The sequence below is a fragment of the Copadichromis virginalis genome, linkage group LG7 (genome assembly GCF_057382275.1).
Source record: "Copadichromis virginalis isolate Kocher_CV1m ecotype Utaka linkage group LG7, C_Virginalis_male_GT1.1, whole genome shotgun sequence".
In the NCBI taxonomy this organism is placed as follows: Eukaryota; Metazoa; Chordata; class Actinopteri; order Cichliformes; family Cichlidae; genus Copadichromis; species Copadichromis virginalis.
The window spans coordinates 25117750-25138353 of NC_140624.1; the positions used below are offsets into that span (position 1 = coordinate 25117750).

Here is a 20604-nt window from a genome sequence, read left to right on the forward strand (position 1 = left end):
AGGCAGAGGCCCAAATTTCCCAAGCTATAAATTAAACAGACGTCAGGAGATGATGCACATCTGCAAATATTTGTGCAATGTTTCATCCACGAGTGTTCACAGGATGTTTTGGGTCCCAGATTATGGCAGACTCGTTAATAAGGAGGTGTTAGTTCCTGAAGTCTTAACATTAAATTGTTTTGGGGGGTTTTATGGTTATTTTGCTTTGGTGCAAATAATAAAAATGGATATTTTAGAGCTACAATATAATAAATAAAGTCATTACACCAAGAAAAAATATGCAATAACTTAACCAAAGTCACATTCAAGATCTCCAGAACTGACTAAACTGCTAGGATTGCTGGGAGCCCACCACTTATTTGCTGGGCCACATAACAACAGATCACGTGATTTGTCCGCCCAAAAAGATGTGTTTACAATATCTATTTATATTACAGAAATATCAAACATTACAAACACCTTCTAATGCTTTTTTTGTAGCAGGGGCTACACAGTTCACGTTTCCCGTGACCAAGAATTCACCTCTTGTGTTTGTAGAAAGAAATGCCTCGTCGCTAATGGACATAAATAAACAGCAATCAGACTCGGTACAGAACAATCACTAAGTGTTTGTGTTTGAGCAATTTTTTTGGGCTGCCCTCATACACTGGTTTTCTAAATTGGCACTTCTTCAAAAAAAAAAATAAAACAACTTTAGAGAATTTGTAAAGTAAGCATTTGTCTCCAATTAGTGTAAATTAATTTTCCTCTTTTGTAGAGCCCAACCATTACATCATATCATGGCGGATATTATGAGTGAATTTTGGCCTCTTACAGACATATGTATAAATAAAAACAATCAGAAAGGTCCTGTGGGCTGTTTTGATATCTTGTCCATCACATAGCTTATACATATAACAAACATACATACATAGATTTCTTTTCACCCTAGAAATCCTGAATCAGTCAGGCTCTACTGCTGTGCAAGTTATTTCAGAAGCCACATAAACAAAGACTTCTTAGAGAGGAGCAATTACATATAATATACCCACATCAATACAGCAGCTTTTAAGTCTTTACACTCTACATCTCAGATGCTAGCTTTTGACATTTCAAACATTTTGCCAAATCACTGTACAGTGTACAGGTGTAACCACATGGTAATGTCCTGCCTTCATCATGATTTAATGTCTCTCTTCTCTGCTTTTAGCTACACGGTCATGATCGAGTGTTGGCACCCAAAGCCTGAACGACGGCCCTCATTCTCTGAGCTGGTTTCCCGCATCTCTGCCATCTTCTCCAGTTTCAGCGGCGAGCACTACGTCCTGCTCAACACCACGTACGTCAACATAGACAAGATGAGCCCCTACCCCTCCCTCCTCTCCTCCACCGTTTCCTCCTCCTCATCCTCCTCTGAGCCTTCAACATCCACTTCCCTGCCATCCCGCTCCCCACTCTTCTGTCAGGTGGCCCAAGACTGCTGCACCTGAAAAGGGAAAAGGGAGCGGATGATGGATGAGACTCGGAAGGAGGGATGAAGCAAGGAAGAAAAGGTGAGGTGATGAAGACTCTGTTTGAGAACTACTGTATGTATTTGCCAAACACTGGACACTGCATGCTGAGGGAAAACAGACCTTTCACTCACTGTGCATTGATTGTGGCCCTTTGACCTTCTCAAGCGTCACCAAATGACAGTGGTCTCCAAGAACTTTAGGGCTGACCTTTTCAACTTTTGTCAATCTTTTCTGACCTTTCATTGACCCAGAGGAGCAAGAGGTCAAACGTCCTCCATCGTGTACAAGACAACTACAATGCCTCCTTGGAGATTTCCGGTAGACAAAACGGCCATCGAAGAAGCACATCTCAGTGACTGATGCACCCACACACAAACCAGGGTAGCTTTCTACTCCTCTGTGGGTGGCATGTGCTTCAATGAGTGGATGTGGCTCAGACCTTTACTGCATCTGTAATGTGAATGAGTGACAAATGGCCACGTAGTCATGTTATATATATAAAAGTCACACCTCCACAAACCGTAAACATGACTTCATGTTACCTGAGAGACAATCTAGCCTGTGCTCTGATGGGTTTTCTGCCTCGGGTGTGTAAACTGAGGCATACTGGAGGTTAGTGGCAGTGTGTAAGTGTACAGTGGGATGTGTACAAATTCTGCTGCCTGTGTGCAGATCACTGGATGCTTTATTTGTGTAATTGTCTTTGGACCACTAGCTTTCTGATGGGTAAAAATTCCCCTTTCAGAAATGTGTTTCACCTGTGGGGAATCCCCAGATGTTTCTGGTGGTGAAATAAAAGCCTTTTTTTTTTTCAACTTGAAACTTATATATCAAAAAATGAATAAATAAAAATGCAGCTCACTTTGATGTTTTCTTGGAAGTAAGAGTAATAAATGAGAACCGTGCAAGTCCAGGGAGTTTTGTTGTTGTTGCTTACTGTATGTCGAGCATCTGTTTCGTACGGCTTGCATTTTATTGACAGAAAAACTGTGTACAGTGTAGCTGATAAAACGGGTTCGCAGCCACAAGGTTTTTTATCTCACATTTAATTCATTCAATCAAAGCTCATATTTTGATGCCTTGAATAACTTTAAAATTTTTTGTTGTGCTCTGAAGAATCTCAAGTTAACGCACTTCAAAGAGTCCCTGTGTTTGTCTGGCCTCAAAACAGGACTGTCATTTTATCTGACTGTAACTGACCGCTGTATATTCTTTTATGATCGCTCTGTTTTGATGTTTAACAACCCTACCCGTGTATTTGAAAAAATCTGTTGCCTCTTGACTACAAATGATGTACAATTTAGACTTTCTGAGAAGCATGTGATAGGGTTTGATATTTCATTCCATTTACTTCTATTCATTTCAGCACAATCTAAAAATTAGAGTCAGACCAATATGATGCTGGACCGATGTTATAAGCTAATATTAGCTTATTACCAACATATTGGTATTGCTGTGTAGAACCCAGTATAAATTGGTTTTTTGTTTTGTTTTGTTTTTTTACAGTCTGTAATGCAAGAACAAGATACTTGAAGAATTGTAGAAAATTTTCATCCTTTTCTTTCTGTTTATTCTGGAGAGCATGGGTTCGGAGATGCAGTTCTCTCACCACACTGTGCAGGATATGTAGCAGAGTAGCATCGCAGCTCAAGAAATGGTCGGGTTTTGTCTCTGTGCAAGTTGTGTTTGTGGAATACACAACAACAACAACAGCCCCAGTATTATATCTTTAGGTTGTATTTCTGAGTATACTGTATATATATATATATATATATATATATGAACAGAAGCATTGAACATTGGTACCTGCCTCAAAGCTTCTCTCCCAGCTAGAGCAAGAGGCAGGGTACAGCCTGGACAGAGGCTGGGCTAACACTATTTTAAATGTTCTGTTCTGTCCCTAAATCCAAGTGGTGACATTTGTGATGACCATTATATAACAAGAAATGACTTCTTTTTGTGTTATACTGGAATATACAACTTGAATTTGAATTATACGGTGTGCTGAAATTAATGGAATTAAATGGTTTCCTGAAAAAAGAAAACCAGATTGTCAGAAATGCAGCAGTTTGATTTTTTAATTGGTTAGCTCTCAATTCGAGTAATTTGTCACCAATGGGCTAAAACTTCACTCATGTGGTCAGTGTCCATTTTAACATTGCTATATGTAGCAGATTTTTGTTTTTTGCTTGTACGTTGTTGTTTAAAAAAAAAAATCTGAATGGCCGCTGATATGATTGGGCCATTAATGGACAGTTATGAATGTTTGCTATGACAAGAAAATTGCTGTACTATATTTTTGTATTGATGATGAGCCTCTTCTTCGCTGGGGTGACCAGGGGTGAGTGAATCATGCCACAAACAATGATTAAAACCACTTGTATATGAACCACTGCCGTTAGGTAAATACAGACAGAGACGTGTGGATTCGTTGTGGGTCTGTGTGGATGCTCGTTTAGCTTCATTGCTGGTAAATCATCTTGAAAACGATATAGAATGTTGTACAAACTGGAGCCGCCTCACAAAACTCAAAGACTGCTGTCTCTTAGATCATGTGATTTTCTGATGCTTTGTTTGTTTTTAACACTGTCTGTTCTGTGTGTGTGTGCGTGTGCGTGTGTGTGTGTGTGTGTGTGTATGAATTCGTCTATACAAAAAATCCTGAAGGTACATGTTCCTATGTAATGTCAGTTGAATTCTGTCAGTGTAATAAAGCTATATTATCAGAATTCATTTACTCTTCTTTACGTCCTTTGCTTACCGTTGAGTTGGCCATGCTTTTTTTTTTTTTTTACTGAACAAACCGTCCTTTGAGGTGAACATAAAACAACCACAGAGAACTGTAATTACTACGCAGGGTACTGTTGCATCATGCTTTCCATATGTAGCCAACATGCAGCTGCTACTGAGTCAAAAATGCTTCCACAATGAACAATAAAGGTATTGTTGGTGAAATCACACACTGTACGCATATTTGAGAAAACCTGTTTGAAGTTTTGTTTTGTTTTTTTAAATGATCCTTAGTTAGGCACAGACAGAATAGTTGTTCTCAAACTGTGTGAGAGTGATACAGTGCCTGCCTTCAATTACTGCCTTTGTTCTGACATTCACCCTTTTTTGTTTCCACTGCCTGTAGGTGACCTCTGACCCCTCAACTCTAGCTTCCCTCTTTTCTTTCACTCATTTTATATACCTAGTCTAGACTTTCCCCCTTCTCTCTCTGTCTAACTGAGGTGACAGCTTGACTTTCAGGACTGGGTAGTTTTGTGCCGTTACACAGCAAATAGTCTCAGTCCAAGAGCCACAAACCTCTTCAGGAGCATCTTCAAGAGATGAAAAGGTTGTTGCTGGTGTTTGACAAAAGTAAATTCGATCTAATCTGTATTCTTTTACTGTGAATTGTGTGCTGACTTAAGCAACATTTTCATGGTTTTTACTGTTAACTGTCACTTTTAAGTTGTGGGGTGGAAATGACTGAAAAGGTAAAGGTTAGCGGTTCAAAGCTTGGCTACTACAGACTGCGTGTCAAACTATTTGTGGGTAAGTGTGTGATTAGGTGAACAAGGTTTGGACTGAAAAGGGTTTTCAGCTGTATTTTACCATTTCTGATTCCAATGAATCAGACAAGTTCTTAATTAATGTTTGTATTCATATTAGAATCCATAAATCTCTGCAGATGCAAAATAAACTATACTATACTAGCCTCTGAGGTCAAAGTCAGAATGAATGGATATGCATTTCATGATTATTGTTCGTTTTTTTTTCATATATATTATTGAATTTCTTGTACATGTGGTTGATGACTGTGTGAAGCTGCTGCCATTAACTGTGTTGATCTAAACTGTGTTCAGATCAAGGAACTGACCTCACAGCTCAGTGTTCACTAGTGGTGCTTGTTTCAGTCATTGAGCAAATGTACTGTTTATAAGGGTGGAGAAACCTGCAGGCTGCTAAGACAGAAGTGACTTGGATGAGTGGTGACACGTTTTCTCCAACTAAAAACGCTACCTCCAGATGAACAGAACCAACTTTTTGGGATGTCTTTAGATACCTTTGCAAATGTCATTTGAAAATACTACTTGTGCCCCAAAAATTATGTTATTGATCAAACCTAACCATTTTCTTTTGCAAAAAAAAAAAAAAAAGCGTATTTTTCTTACAAAACATTAACTTTTTATTGTATATATGCAATATTGTGACTACAGTATTTATAATGCTGCATTGAAAATGCTAGGATGCAACGGTGTAAATGAATAAGAACATGGTGGCCCACGCGCACAAACACAATGTGTTACAGTGTGAAGAAAAACAAAAGAAAAGCATTCCTTCATCTTTGCAAGATACATTAAGGTGCCGTGGCCTTCAGGGTCTTTACTGCACTGAATGCACTCAGTGACACTGTGTGGGCTTGATGGTGAAACTTTGATTAATTTGTTTCAAACAAACGTACTTGTTGAAAGTAATATGTGCGACTTTTTAAGGCCTACAGCAACAAGGTAGAAGGTGTGGTTTAAAGTTTTTCTTTAGTAAGATGAGTCACACAATCTGTTGTAATATGCCACTGTGGATTTTTACCTAGTAAGCAGTTTAGTCCTATTGTGTGTTTATGCATTTCATGTTTGTTGAAATCGGGGATAAGATTATAGCTTAAATCACTGATTTAATAGTATTATTATGACCATCTATCAATTATACAGAAACAGCAGGACCTACGTTTGCTTAACAGCTTACATGTTGTAAAGTTTTGGGTTTTTCTTTATCTAGCCCAGGGGTCGGCAACCTTTCTGATGGCGAGTGCCATTTAAAATTTCCTCAGAAGTCAATGTGCCATATGATTGCATTAGCAATACATTTAATAACGCTCTATATTAACAGTTACACACTATATAGAACAACTTTATAGAATTATATTTGTTCGCAGATGTTGGCAGCTATCAGCGAATAGTTATCAGCTGTTTTGCAACAAAAAAAGACACTTTTTATCCATAACAGCAAATGAACTGTACAACAGAAAATATGAATGCTATTTATGGTCTCCTCACAACAATGATAAGAAAAATAAACTGGGCCAATATGGCATGTTTGTTAATACACTCTGATCTCTGGTCTCCCACTCAGAGACTCAGGTCTCCAAGTGTCCAGCATTCAGACTGAGGACACTCATGTGAGAGAAAATCTGCTCACACAGACATGTAGAGCCAAATACTGTCAATAAGGCCTCTGCAATGTTCTGAAGACAGTTAAACTTGTCAGGTAGTGATGTCCAGCAGGTGAAAATGCAGCTCCATGAACACGCACAGCTGTGGATTCCAGCTGCTTCGATGTTATATGTATGATTTCTACACATTTTACGTCAGATAAAAACTTTGGTTGTAAGCTTCAGATAATTATTTATTAAAAGTGAGAGATTTTAAATGAGAATAAGAAAGTATTTCTTTGTGCCCCCCTTTCCCTGTTAATGCCCTACCTGCCCCCCTGGCAAAACAGTTCATTACTTCCCTTCAACTCATTCATGTCACCTAAAAGGTAAACCTGTTTCTCCATCACCTGTTCAGCTCTGATGATTCAGTAAGGACATCTCCTGGTTTCATCCTCATGTTTCCCTCTCACCACATATCCAAACCGATATCGTGACCAGCAGCTTTTACAGCTGTGGCTCCAGCAAACATCAGCTGATACTAGAAATTAATATTAAATAAATTCTAGCAACAGCTGATCAAGCTTAAACATGCTGCTGTTGTTTAGCATCCGGCAGTTTCCTCTTTCTGGCGCAAAGTGGGCGATAAACAAACAAGAGAGAAAAGCCGATCAGCTGATCATTGATCAGTTTCATGACTGAAGTAGCAACAGGAGAGAGAGGGGAGAGAATGAGAGGAGAAGAAGTAGCTGTGCAGCGTAAAGAGACAGGATCAATCCAGCTTTGTGTCTTTTTCCATTCTAGCTGAAGTCCGGGACAAACTGTTCCTTTTCACCTCAACACGAAACAAGTAATATTTTCTCTTAATGCGGGACGATTCCGTGTTTTTACGGGACGGTTGGCAACTCTACTAACTAACCTTATGAATAAAATAAAGTTCACTATCAGTAACATCATAGCAACTGAACAGCTGTATAGAAACTCCGTCATGCTAGCTCAGGCAGTACGAGTTATTGTAACAGACTGTAAAAAGTCAGCACAACGAAAATAAACTCCACCTAAACTTGGTTCATATCTGACACAGATAGACTGCAGGTCATAACTTCTTACCTGAAGTTCAGTTCACCTGACACTCGGACTGGCGGCCGCCTCGGGTCTCTCCTCCTCCTGCCTCCCCTTTCTCTCATCCACCTGCTGGCCTCCACCACTTGCTAATGGTACTGAATCTGTGGAAGCTGCCATAGCCACCACCAAACAACCGAGTTATTTTTACACACCGGCCAGCATCTGGCCAATCCACCACCTTTCATTGTTTATACCGTTACAAAGAAAAAAAAGTCACCGAGCAAATGCCCGGTATGCCCGATGGCCAGTCCAGCTATGGTCGTGCCATCAGTTAACCCTTCGCGTGCCAGCTGTGGCACGCGTGCCTAGGGTTGCCGACCCCTGCTCTAGCCTATAATTAGAAATCATCGTTTAATAAGGACAAGTTGAAAATCATCAAAGTTATACAACGTTAAATGTGTATAAATGTTGATACATTTCACTGAGTCCCATTAAGTCAGTCTATACTAGGATGGTATAACTGTCTTTTTTTACCTATTTCAGTTATAAGACCACCGTTTTTTTTTTCTCAAACCTAAAAGTCGATATAGACAAAGAGGAAGACAGCTATGGTGGAAATTTCCAAGACACCAGGAGAACATGGACGTGATGCAGGTATCCTAGCTGGCTTGTTCTATTTTCTTTTCCCTAAGGCTTTAAATTATCCTAATAAAAAGCCATGTTAATCCCCAGCTAATGCAAGCATGACATATGTCTGCCTCTGCATCTCACTCTAAGCATTCATCTCACTCCTGCTGCACCAGGCTTGTCTTGTCTTTCATCCCTGTTCACTCAGTCTCTCACTCTGCTGCCTTTAATGCCACTGGGTTTTTCTGACTGAGGCCGTGCTTTTCTCTGTGTGTAAGCCTTCCCAAATGAATGCATGTTAACCGACTGATTGAAAGACATTTATTGGCTTAAAAGCATGCTTTTAAGTATATGCACCCTTTTTCACCAGGGGCGAAGCTCTACATGTTTTGACTTTGCAGAGTTTTCCACTGGATGCCCTTCCTGAAACAATTCTGCAGAGTTTTGTGTCTCCAACTGGAATCGAACCAACGACCTTTCACAGCTGCCAACTGCTATTAATATTTTTTCTAAAACACAAATCTGAGAATTACCTACATGGTAACAAACACATTATCCCTAATCTGTAAGTCAACTTGTCCACTCCTTCTTATTAATCCCATCTAAAGTCAACAGCAGGCTAATTTAAACCCTCTTTTACTCGTGTGTTTGTACTGGATGCCCTTCCTGGTATTTGCGTCTGTATATGTTCGCCTGTCTCCTCTTGTAAGTGAATCACGGCCACACACATGTTCAAAAAGGGGACAGGTGGGACTGTTGATAGGATCACAGTAAAAAGGTAAATGGTGCATGTTTTTCCTGCTAGAGTCATTAAGTGAGTCAGAAGCACAGGAATGTAGGGGACACCACTGATCTCAAACACACACATCTCAGACTTGTGTGTTCATTCCCTGTTAGATACGCTGCTGTGCCGTACGACATTTCTCCACTTACATATAGTGAAGTTATTCTTTAAATGTTACTTCTTTTGCTCCGTTCTCTGTCAAGATGATTCCACGCTGCTTCAACAACGTGGAGGTCCTGGTTCTGGGGAGGCTAATCCATAACTTATAGTGTTCCCTAATGTGCTTTTCTACCCAGGGATGCATTTAATGCATTGGCAGCGGGTTTTTTTTGGGTGATTGTCATGCTGAAAGTAAAGCTGTTGCCATCAAAATTCCATCAATTTCCCAACATTAAGCTCCCATGCACCCCAACGCCAGAGCCTCGACCATGTTTTACCGATGGCTGTGGACACTCATTGTTGTACCTCTCTCCTGAATCCTCTGTGCACACTGAACTAATATTTTCTCATTTAGATTCATCACTGTTTCCGCTGATTATTGTTGTATTTCTTGTGTAATTTGGCATATATCAGCTTTTTCTCCCTTGCTTAAAGATGGCTTCTTGACAGCCCCTTTTTCATTGAGAATACTTCTAATGAGGTTTCAGTGAACAGTAGATGGAACAGCTCAAAGGGGCAGATGCATCTCAGATAGCGTTTATCTGCTATCTGCTTCTGCTGAGGAGCCAGATCTGCCTTGGTGCTTTAAACAGCACACATTCTTGAGACAGCCTTAAGAATCAAGCATACACCATTATGTAGTAAAAGTTAGGCAATTTGCGTGGAAAGAACAGCATCCCCAGGCTACATCTGTAAATCATTGCTGGGTGGCAGCCCTTCCCAAAATCACTAACAACAGGGATTCCAAAAAAAAACCAAAAAACTGTGAGCTTAACAAATATCTTGTGCTGTGCTTCTGTGAAAAAGCTGGTAATAGAAACATGCAGTGGAAATGTATAGAAGGTTCTGTATTGAGCACCAGAATCATCACTGCTTGAGTATAAAAGAAGTAATAGTGAGAGTGGTTTGGTACTCAAAAGTAATTGGACAGATGCAGATGTGATGAGCCGGTCAAACTAAAGCCTCACGCTTGAAATTTTTGGTTGGACTTTGGACACACAGACTTCAGTTCACTGCAACCACCTAATGTGAGGGGGGATCTGTGTCTTTCGCAGAGACTGGGTGATAATCATCTTCTTTCTCTTCACTCATATAGCTGCACGTCCTGTTGTTTCCGTCGACAGTGAAATCATTAGAGAATATCAGTGACTAAACCATAGCAGATGCACTGCCATGCTTGGAAGATGTGGCAATATGGCTCATAGGCTGTTGTTTTTCTCTCTACACCTCTGTATGGAGTGTCCAACTAAACACTTGTAGTAAAAGAGCAGTTCTGTAGTTCTTTTAATATTGATGAAAACGTCCTCAAGTTAAAGATTTGGCACTTTGATTTCATCTGTGTAAAAAAGTAAATTGTGCACACATGCACAAATTTATACACCACCTCAAACACTGATTTAGAATATTTAAAGGTAGAATTAGCATTGTACAAAATTCTAAATGAAACCTTTATCATTTAGGTGTAATTTGAGTAAATAGTAACATGTTTGTACTCCACTACGTTTTAGCTCAGTTACTGCAGCAAATCCAGATTTGAGACACCTTGAATAAACAGTACTCCAAATTAATCAAAAATAAATAAAAATATGCACTTTTTTGTCACTAGTGTTAAAAAAAGAACACAAACCACTAAAATGTTTAAAATCTGTCGACTGCTTAACAGTTACACTAGTTCAAATTTCTTTAATGTCATTATAAATGTTTTGATATTTAAAGTACATTGGTTTGGTATAGTCAGCTAAATGCTCTGTGACAAAAAGTGCCTGTTTAAAGGTCTTCTGTCAGGCCTGCAGAGGATGAGTGTATGATACTTGAAAGTTCTTAGGTGAGTATCACTGTAACACAAAAACACACACATACACTCATTCTTATCACCAAAGTCATGCGGTGCCATTCTGACCTGCTGAGTCAGCTCACACTCATTAAAAGTCTTTAATGAGTTTGGCTTGAAATGAAACCAGGGAGGCTGATAGCATGGGCCAATAAAGTAAACCCACCACCCCTTAAAACACACAAATACCATGGATGCAAAGATTTCTCATTGTATACATTAATAACTTACTGTATTTCATTTGTACGATGTAAAAAAAAAACTTAACTCCAGAGCAGAGGGTCTTGTTGTTAGGTTGTTGGCGCCCCCTGTTGATAGTCCATTGTTTTTGCATGGATTCTTTTACATAGGCACTGGGTAAAATAATGAGAACACCACATGAAAGAGAAACATGTTACCTTTGATGTATTTGTTACGCATCCAGCTGCAGCAGCAAGTCATAGAAGGGCAGCCAACCTGCAGCACTTACTGGTTTTAAACTACTATTAGTGCTTGACTGAATATGTGGGTTCATAAAACAGCATGGGACAACTTACAGTTTCAAAGAGGCAAAAATCAGTGTAGAACAGAAAGGTTTACATACATTGCTTTGTTGTGGTAAAATAAATAAATTATTGTTCCCTCTTCCCTCTGCTTTTTAATTTTGTATCAGAAGTATCTGCTTTGTCTTTCCCCCCCCATCTGCCCATATTAGTGATCTGCAGGAACACAAATTATATGACTCAGTCTCTCTGGTCTCAGGAGGAACCTGCTCTAAATCAGGACTGCACAGGTAACATCAGCAACAAAAGAAAAAGCAGAGCGACTCCCAGCAGAATACGTTCTAAATGCCAAGAAGCTCAAAGAACAGCATCAGCACCTCTGTGGCCCGTAACACCTTCATAAAAGGTTTGCATTTTGAGCTTTATAGAGGTCAGATTTATGACAGGCTTACCATTTTAGGAACCACTTCTTTCCAAGCACATCACACAGAGACACTAAACCTGTCTGTAACATGCTCCAAACCTGGAGCTCTGAGCAACTGAAAAAGTATTACAGCAGATGAGTCACCTTTCATGGTATTTCAGAACATGATTACACTGGGATAAAGCCAGCAGCCCACAATGTCTGCTGTCATTTATTAAAATGATGGAGGAATTATTGTGAAATGGAAACCGAGATCATAATATGGGCACTATATTAACACTTCAGGCTGATGCTACTCTGAAACAAACTGCTAAAAAATCACAAGAGCTGTTGTATGTGAACCGAAAAGAGAAGTATGGAGTTTTTTGTGAGCATGACCAATGCCTCCATTAAAGCATGTAATTCTCTTGTTAAACCTCGAATACATTACTTGAGCGTTTTTTGCATTATTTACAACACCCTTATTGCCTGTGAAACATATGGACATTTTTCACAGGGTGTTTTTCAAATTGAAGAGCACCTTACTTTGGAAAATACAATTATTACTAGACTCAATTTATCAAAACCACTCTGGCTTCAGCGCCTAAAATGTGAGCTCCTTGTCGTTTTTCACATTCAGCTGCGAGCTGAGTGAGGCCTAAATCCATAATTCAGCATGTGGCCCAGCCAGTGTACTTTACTGAGAACATCTTAAAATCAGACCGGCATGCTTTTTGTCAAGGTCCTCTGGTCCTCCTGTAATGACATGCCATTTTCTATCTGATTCTTCTCTTTGTTTTGTCTTTCTCTCCTGTCTGTATGTGCACGTGCACTTGTGTGTGTGAGTGTGCATGAATTTTCTCTGCAAGTTTGTTTCAGGGTGAGGTTTCCTCCATGTGTCCCTGCGCTCCTGGATGACGCACATGGAAACTGTTGTCAATTAGCTCACCTGTGTGAAATTGACTGTTACCTCTTTTTACTTGAGGATGAAGAAAGTTCTCAGCTGATGCTACGCTGTTGGACATGCTGTGATAGTTTTGGCTTTTGTGCAGACATATTTATTTCTGAGCTTCCCTGACGGAGAATTCTGTAAGAAGCCATCTGTGAATTTTTCCTTTGGCGAGAAATCTTGCAGAAAATTTCGTTTACCCCCAACCCATCAATAAACCTGTGAAACTTTTATACCTTTGTGTCCTTTGAGTCCAGGTCCAAGTCAGAAACGTGATAGTTTACAGCTGAAGATTTTTACTCCTGCCTCAAATAGTCCTTATTTACTGTATCTTAATCTTAAAAACATTTCTTTTTAACCTGCTGTGACCTGTTTTCAGAGCTGTTTCAAGAGTTTTTCACTGCTTCAAAGGTAAGAAAGGCAGTTGATATTCACTTTAAAAAAAACTGACTTTCAGGTTGGTTGTTGGATGTCAGGTTGAGATATATTGCTCAGTGGAGAAAAAAAAGTAGACAGGAAATGATGGGAAAAGCTGGAGAGTGGTGGCAGAAAAAACACCTTATATGAGCAAAAAATTAATTCAGGAAAACAAAGAGAAATGACGAGGTATACAAAAATGATGACCTGATAAAGACTCGAGCTACAGCAGCCAACTAAACACAAGAAGGGTAAAGTAATAAGGAACAGGTGAACTTAATACAATACTGATGAAGGTAGGAAAAGAATAAAAGAGCACAGAAAATCACATAAGGAGCTCAACTTTAAAACCATATAGGAAGTAGACTGAAAGAAGGACTAAGGCCAATCTCGTGCATAAAACAATGTAATACAAAGGGGGAAACAAGAACTGAGGATGACGGCAAAAAATGTTTTTTAAATCAACAAAATAAAGGATAATACCACCTGAATCATGAATATTAGAAATACTGTAACAATTTTAAAAACAGTTAATGAGGCAGCAGCTTTATATCCCAGCTTGGCTAGGAATATATTGCTCAAATTGACTCCTCACTAGAATAACTCTACAATCACTCACACAAAAATGTAATCACTGTGAAATGAGCTGATAATCAGGACTGGGAGTGAACTCGTACCAAGGAATTCCAAGGGGGTGCAATCACAGCCAGACTGGTGTTGAAAGCCCATATCTGTGGCTTAGCAGCGCACCAGAGTCCCAGAAGGCCATGTAGAGAGTGAGCAGTGAGAGTGGTGTTTTAAAAAAACAGTAGCTCTCCACATTTAAGCCAGAAAAATGTTTAACTTCTTACGTATCAGAACATGACAAGGAAAGCAAATGGGCAATGTGAATAAAAGAAAAGATTTTAGCAGTTACAAAATCAGGGCTGTTATGAATATACCAATGATCCAACTACAAAAGCTCAAGCTGCTTTGATGCAACGTATGCAAAAGTGCCATTTGGGGAAGTTACCAAAATATTCCCAAAGATCAAACAAAGATTTTCTTAAGCAAATTAAGTGCCTTGGTAGTATGTTTGCAAGCCAGTGCTTTGAGGCCAGCACCAGAGATGGGCAGTAACGCGTTACTTGTAACGCGTTACTGTAATCTGATTACTTTTTTCAAGTAACGAGTAAAGTAAGGGATTACTATTGCAAAATCGGTAATTAGATTACCGTTACTTTCCCGTAGGAACGCTGCGTTACTGCGTTACTAAAACCGTGATTTTTTTTGCGAGAATGTCTCATGACAGTGACGTAAGCAAGTGCGACGTTGGTGACAGCAGCTGTGTGCAGATCAACAATGGATAATATATCGAGTGCGGGAGAGAGTATGAGCGTGCAGCGTTTAAAGTGTGGAAGTACTGACCTTACTTTGAGTTTGATTCCATAAAAAGTGACAAAAACATTAGCGTCCATCGTGCGTGGGAAGAAAACTTATTTTTACAGCGAAAAAAACCCCTAAACTTCCGAGCAAGCACCGAGTAGCTACGACGTATGGGAAACTCACAGAGACACTCGCGCGGATTCTTCAACTGACCGCAGCACACCTGCACCAGGGTAACCCTCCGCCTACCCTGCTCCTGCTTTACAGGTGAAAATAGAGCAAAAGGACCGCTGAGTCTTTGACTTTATTTATTTTCTGCTGTGTTTTACTTGCATCTGTTTGAAAGAGTGAGTGAAAACACAAAAAATATTTTATTTTATGTGCTGGAATGTGTAGAAAATAGGTTTAAATGTTAAACTAATTTATTCAAGTCAGAGAATGTTGCATATAATTAAATGTTTTGCTTGATGCATAAAGTTAAAAGATTAAAACTGATAAAACAAGTTAAAAAAAAGAGACTTTTCCATTTGATTACATTTTGTATGATGGATTATGTAGAAAAAGTAGAATTGGGCTGAAAGATCTATCACTTTATCACCTCTTCAGGTTGTAAATCGTGTTTTTAAAAAGTAACTAAGTAACTAAGTAACTAAGTAATTAATTACTTTTGAAAATAAGTAATCAGTAAAGTAACGGGATTACTTTTTGGGGGGAGTAATCAGTAATTAGTTACTGATTACTTTTTTCAAGTAACTTGACCAACACTGGCCAGCACTCACATTTATATTAAGCCTTCACAAAAATAGCAATAAAGATGAAGAGAGCTTTGTTAGAGCATATAGAGGGACTACCACCAGTTTTTATGGTGCATAGTCTGACTTGATTATCTCTACTACTATATACAGTCATCATATACAGTCATCCCCAAGTTCACATTTACAGGTTGGCAACTATAAACAGTAGGCCTGTCTTAATATACTATGTTGCTTTACTTTCCTTTCTAGGGGCCATAATTGAGAATATTCACCAAGACTTGAAACTAGGGCTTGAGATCATGTAAAGGTCACAGATCAAGAGAGCTGAAGAGATGTTTTTCCTTCTTCTAGACTTCTAGGGCTGGACTTACACTATATTGGCAATGGTATTCACTTGCCCATCTAAATAATTGAATTTAGGTGTTCCAACCACTTTCATGGCCACAGATTTATAAAATCAAGCACCTAGTAATGCAGACTGCTTCTACAAACATTTGTAAAAGAATGGGTTGTTTTCTGGAGCTCAGTGAATTCCAGCTCGGTACTGTCAAAGGATGCCACCTGTGCAAAGTCCAGTCCAGTGGAAGCAATTAGAAATAACAGCACCTCAGCCACGAAGTGGTCACACATATAAAATCACATGTAAAATCACAGAGCGGGCTCAGCATATGCTGAGGTCCATAATGGGTCACCAACTTTCTGCAAAGTCAATAACTTCAGACCTCCAAACCTTATCTGTCAGATTAAGAACAATGCACAGAGACCTGCATGGAATAGGTTTCAGTGGCCAAGCAGCCCCATTGAAACTTTACATCACCAAGCGTGATCCAAAGCGTCAGGTGCTGTGATGTAAAGCATGCTGGACTCTTGAGCAGTGAAGACGTGTTCTCTGGAGTGACAAACCACACTTCTCCTTCTGGCAGTCTGATGGATGAGTCTAAGTTTGGCGGTTGCTAGGAGAACAGTACTTATCTGACTGCATTATGTCAAGTGTAAAGTATGGTGGAGGGGGGATTTTGGTGTGTGGTTGTTTTTCAGTTGAGTTCAGCCTCTTAGTTCAATTGAAACTTTTTGGGAAAGGTCTGGGGATGGCCCCTTCCTGTTCGAACATGACTACACACCTGTGCACAAGGAAAGGTCCATAAAGACACGGATGAGCAAGTTTGGTGTAGAAGAACTTGACTGACCTGCACAGAGTCCTGACCTCAACCTGACAGAACATCTTTGGGATTAATTAGAGTAGAGACTGTGAGCCAGGCCTTCTCATCCAACATCAGTGGGTGACCTCACAAATGTGCTTCTAGAAAAATGGTCAGAAATTCCCATGAACACACGCCAAAGTTTTGTGGAAAGCAGCCCCAGAAGAGTCGAAGCTGTTATAACTGCAATGGGTGAGGAGTCAAGTGATTACCAAACAAGTCTTTTGAGATTTTTCTTCAGGCTACCACATGTCAAAAAACAACTTTCAGGCAATCAGTCAAACAGCTGTTGAGACAGATCACTAAAACATAACATATTATATACTATATATATATATATATATATATATATATATATATATATATAATGTTCTTCCTCTACAGCCCCCCCAATTTTTGCACATGTCGAGGAGCGTGTCAGGCTACATTTCACTGTGTGTTATACTTGTATAACTATGCATGTGACAAATAAAGAACCTTGAACCTTGAAATCAACCTCATGTGGAAATAGTCATTAGATTAGTCTGGTGGGGAACAAGAATTCACCTGACTGTTGTTGAGATATTTGGGTCCACTAGCGGAATAACAACGAAAAAGAAAAAGAAAAAAAAATGCCACCCCCATTCAGTGTGCACAAAAAAGCAGTTTGCATATATGTGTTTTGTTTTTTTAATATTTGCCAAAAACCATATCCTCATTTCACCCAGAGGTCTCTAACCTTCAGGATTAAGCCTCAGTTTTAGTTCAGCAGTGCACACTCTCATCCATCTGTGCTGCTGCTGTCCTCATTTCAACACAGCAGCTTTTGAACTGGCACGAAAACAGAGTACTAGATACTGTCAGGAGGTGCAGAAATACAGTCTGCAGCTCTTTGATGACCTGCCAAGAGAGCATTTTTCACATTGATATTAAGATGGCAAGAGAATGGAGAGGGACACCATCACTCAGCATGGTATAACCAAAATGATACTTGTACACAAAAGTTGTGCTTCTTTTTTATACAACGGTTCATCCTTCAGTACATCTAATGCCTCACCGTTTTTGACTCTTCTGGGTGGCTATTGTCTAAATGTGAACAGTGTAATGAGTATCTAAGGTGACTAACCAGTGACTGGGGTGATTCATAAAGCAGCCTTCTTTTCACATGCAGAGAAACTGTGTTCTCAGTGCTCCCTTTGGTCCCCGGAGGTGATGAGTAGCTCCAGTGTCGACACAATGGCTGCACTGCAGGCCATTCAACTCCTGTGCAGATTACAGGGTTTTTAAAAGCTCCCAGTATGATCCTGCACAATTATTGAGCCACTTGTCCTGATGACAAGGCCTTATTGGAAGAAGATACTGACTTACTGATTATAGCAGTCATCCATAAGTTACGTTTGTAAATATAAGTCGCAAAACTCTTTTTTGAGGGTTTCGCATAAAATGAATTTTAAAAAACAAATAAAGAAATTAATCAAACAAAAAAAGTCATGGTTTTAGAGTGAAACTGAGGGCTGCTGATGATTGATGGCAGATATAGTAATGTGCATTAGAGAACATTACTGTTCTCTTACAGTGGAGTCATGGATGAAGGAGCATAAGGGATGGACAAACTCAGGCTTGTTGAAAGACATGGATTACCATTATCAAGTCACCGCTGTTGCTCTATAATAGTGTCAGAATACAGTTTCAACTTGAATACCAAAGTGACCCCACCTAAACAAACAGAGAGCAGCAATGTTGGCATGAACACTCAATCTTTTCAACAGACAGATAAATTACAGTTTGGAGGTAGAGAGAAAAGATGAGAACTTAGCTGTAAGGCAGCAATTTCGTGCAAAGCTCAAATTCAGAGACTTAGCAGGAGCTCTAAGTGCACATCTGAGCAACGATTTTATTATAAAATCATATCTTTAAAAAAATTGTTGTGTGGAGCCACAGACATTTCAGTTACCTTACAGCAGACGTGGATAGCTTTCAATCAAAATAAGTTACTGTTTTACACAGCACTGTCTTGTGCTTAGGTCACAGTCTGTGCTCCAAAATAGTGCAACTTTAGGAGATTCACCTCTGCTAAAAGTTACTTTCAGTATTTAGGACAGCTGATTAGATTAGCTAGAAATGTTGGCCCATTAAAGTACTCTGTAACTGAAGTAAATAGATGAATATCTTGAGTGTTTCAGTTTGATATAAAATACTGATAACATCCAACTTTAGCTGCAGTTTCCAAAAATACTGACTCGATGAATTGCTAACAGGTTGAAGCTTTATAATTTAAAAGTAATAACTTCCCCACAACTGCCAGATGTTGTACATCTTATTTCTTGATACAAATGGCATCCATATGTTTAAGTGTGTGTGTGTGTGTGTGTGTGTGTGTGTGTGTGTGTGTGTGTGTGTGTGTGTGTGCAGATGAATGTATGATTACATTCTGTTGATGAGAGTCATTTTTACTCTGTTTCCATCTGGGGACCAAAATAATGTCCCCACAAGGTAAACTATTTATTTCATGGTCACATCTTGTTCTTATGGTGATGCTAATGTGATCTTTCTTTCCCCCAATTTGGTAATGACTGCTCGGGTTAATTACAGAGGATGTCTAAGTTATTACTGTCCTTAAAAAACCTCACACTGGTAGTAGGTTTGTGTGGTCCCAAATAAATTATTACATAGAATGGGAAGATTCAATGATCAAGACTTCAGTGACTAAAAGAAAACACAAAGACGAATTTATAAAGGTTTCTATTGTTTGACGAGTACACTCAATTATTTAAGCAACCAAATGATATAAGAATGATTCAAGTTTCCGTAGTAACATTAAACAGACCTCTGTGTTTCTGTCACTTTCAGACCCTGCCTGTGTTTCCCTGGGGGTTCTGTAATAAGTAACATTATCTTTGTTTGCGTTCCATGTGCAAGCAGATGATTCAGAGAGCGACTTTGTAAACTTTAAAGAACAGTGTTAGCACACCATCTAGTGGGGAAATGTGCAGCATACACAGTGTGACAGAATCTCTTTGTAATCATTTCTAAATCGGTGTAATCATCAACATTATTAGTTTACCTTAAACTGTAATATTAAGGCTGAACTCCACAGTCCCACAGTTACAAGCAGAGTCCTTCCCTCTCTGTTACCGGGTTTTTTGCCCACTAAAGAAATTAGTCCTCTGTGTACATGAAAAAAACACAAATATGTTCTCAAATATGTTCTTTTAATACAACTTAATATTTACTGGCTTCTGCAAATATAAAGCAAATATCCATCCATCCATGTTCAGCCACTTATCATCTCTGCTCATGCTGTTGCAGAGGCAATAGTATGAGCAGAGATGCCCAGCAAGCTACCTCCAGCTCTTCTTGGGGGAGAGAGAGGTTTTGCCAGGTAAGCTGAGAGACACGAGGTCCCCTGTGTCTCCCATCTGGATATACTGTACCTGAAACAGTAGTCCTGATGCCCAAACTCTGTCAGCTGGCTCCTTTCACTGTGGATGAGCAGCAGTTCTACTCTGGGCCATGCTATGTGATAACTAGCCAAATGTGATGAGAACCAGGACCCCAAAACCCTTTCCCAGATGAGGATGCCAGGAATCCCACCCTCCACTCAGGCCCGGGGAAGATGATGGTTATGTCGACCATGGGACTCGGCTGGATTCTGCCCCAATGAATTACTCCTATTGGGGTCTAGTCCTTTGTGGGTCAAGGTGGAGACCTTGGTGGTGTGGTTGCTGAAAAGAGCCTCAGATATACTCACTCTACAGCATTAAAAACTTTAATATGCTATTGATCCCCAGAAACAGTATGTATTATTTGAATGAGTAGTAAAAATATTGCAAATATCATATAATTTAAAAGTTATGTAGAGTACGTTTGCAAATTGATAGTGAATTAGTTCACTCTGAGTTGAAACCTTTTTTGGAATTAACCACTGAACTAAGCAGTGGCTTGGAGCTTCCTCTTTC

General features: G+C 39.4%; 1 protein-coding gene across 2 annotated transcripts in view; it reads left to right on the top strand.

The window, feature by feature from the left end:
* The window catches only part of met (MET proto-oncogene, receptor tyrosine kinase), a 69767-nt gene extending 65541 nt beyond the window's left edge, over window positions 1-4226 (top strand). For both annotated transcript variants that reach the window (XM_085462661.1, XM_085462662.1), the window contains one exon: window positions 1190-4226. In XM_085462661.1, the coding sequence (XP_085318787.1) occupies window positions 1190-1469 (280 nt within the window). In that variant the 3' untranslated portion in view covers window positions 1470-4226. The remainder of the gene's footprint in view (window positions 1-1189) is intronic.
* Window positions 4227-20604: the final 16378 nt, after the last annotated feature.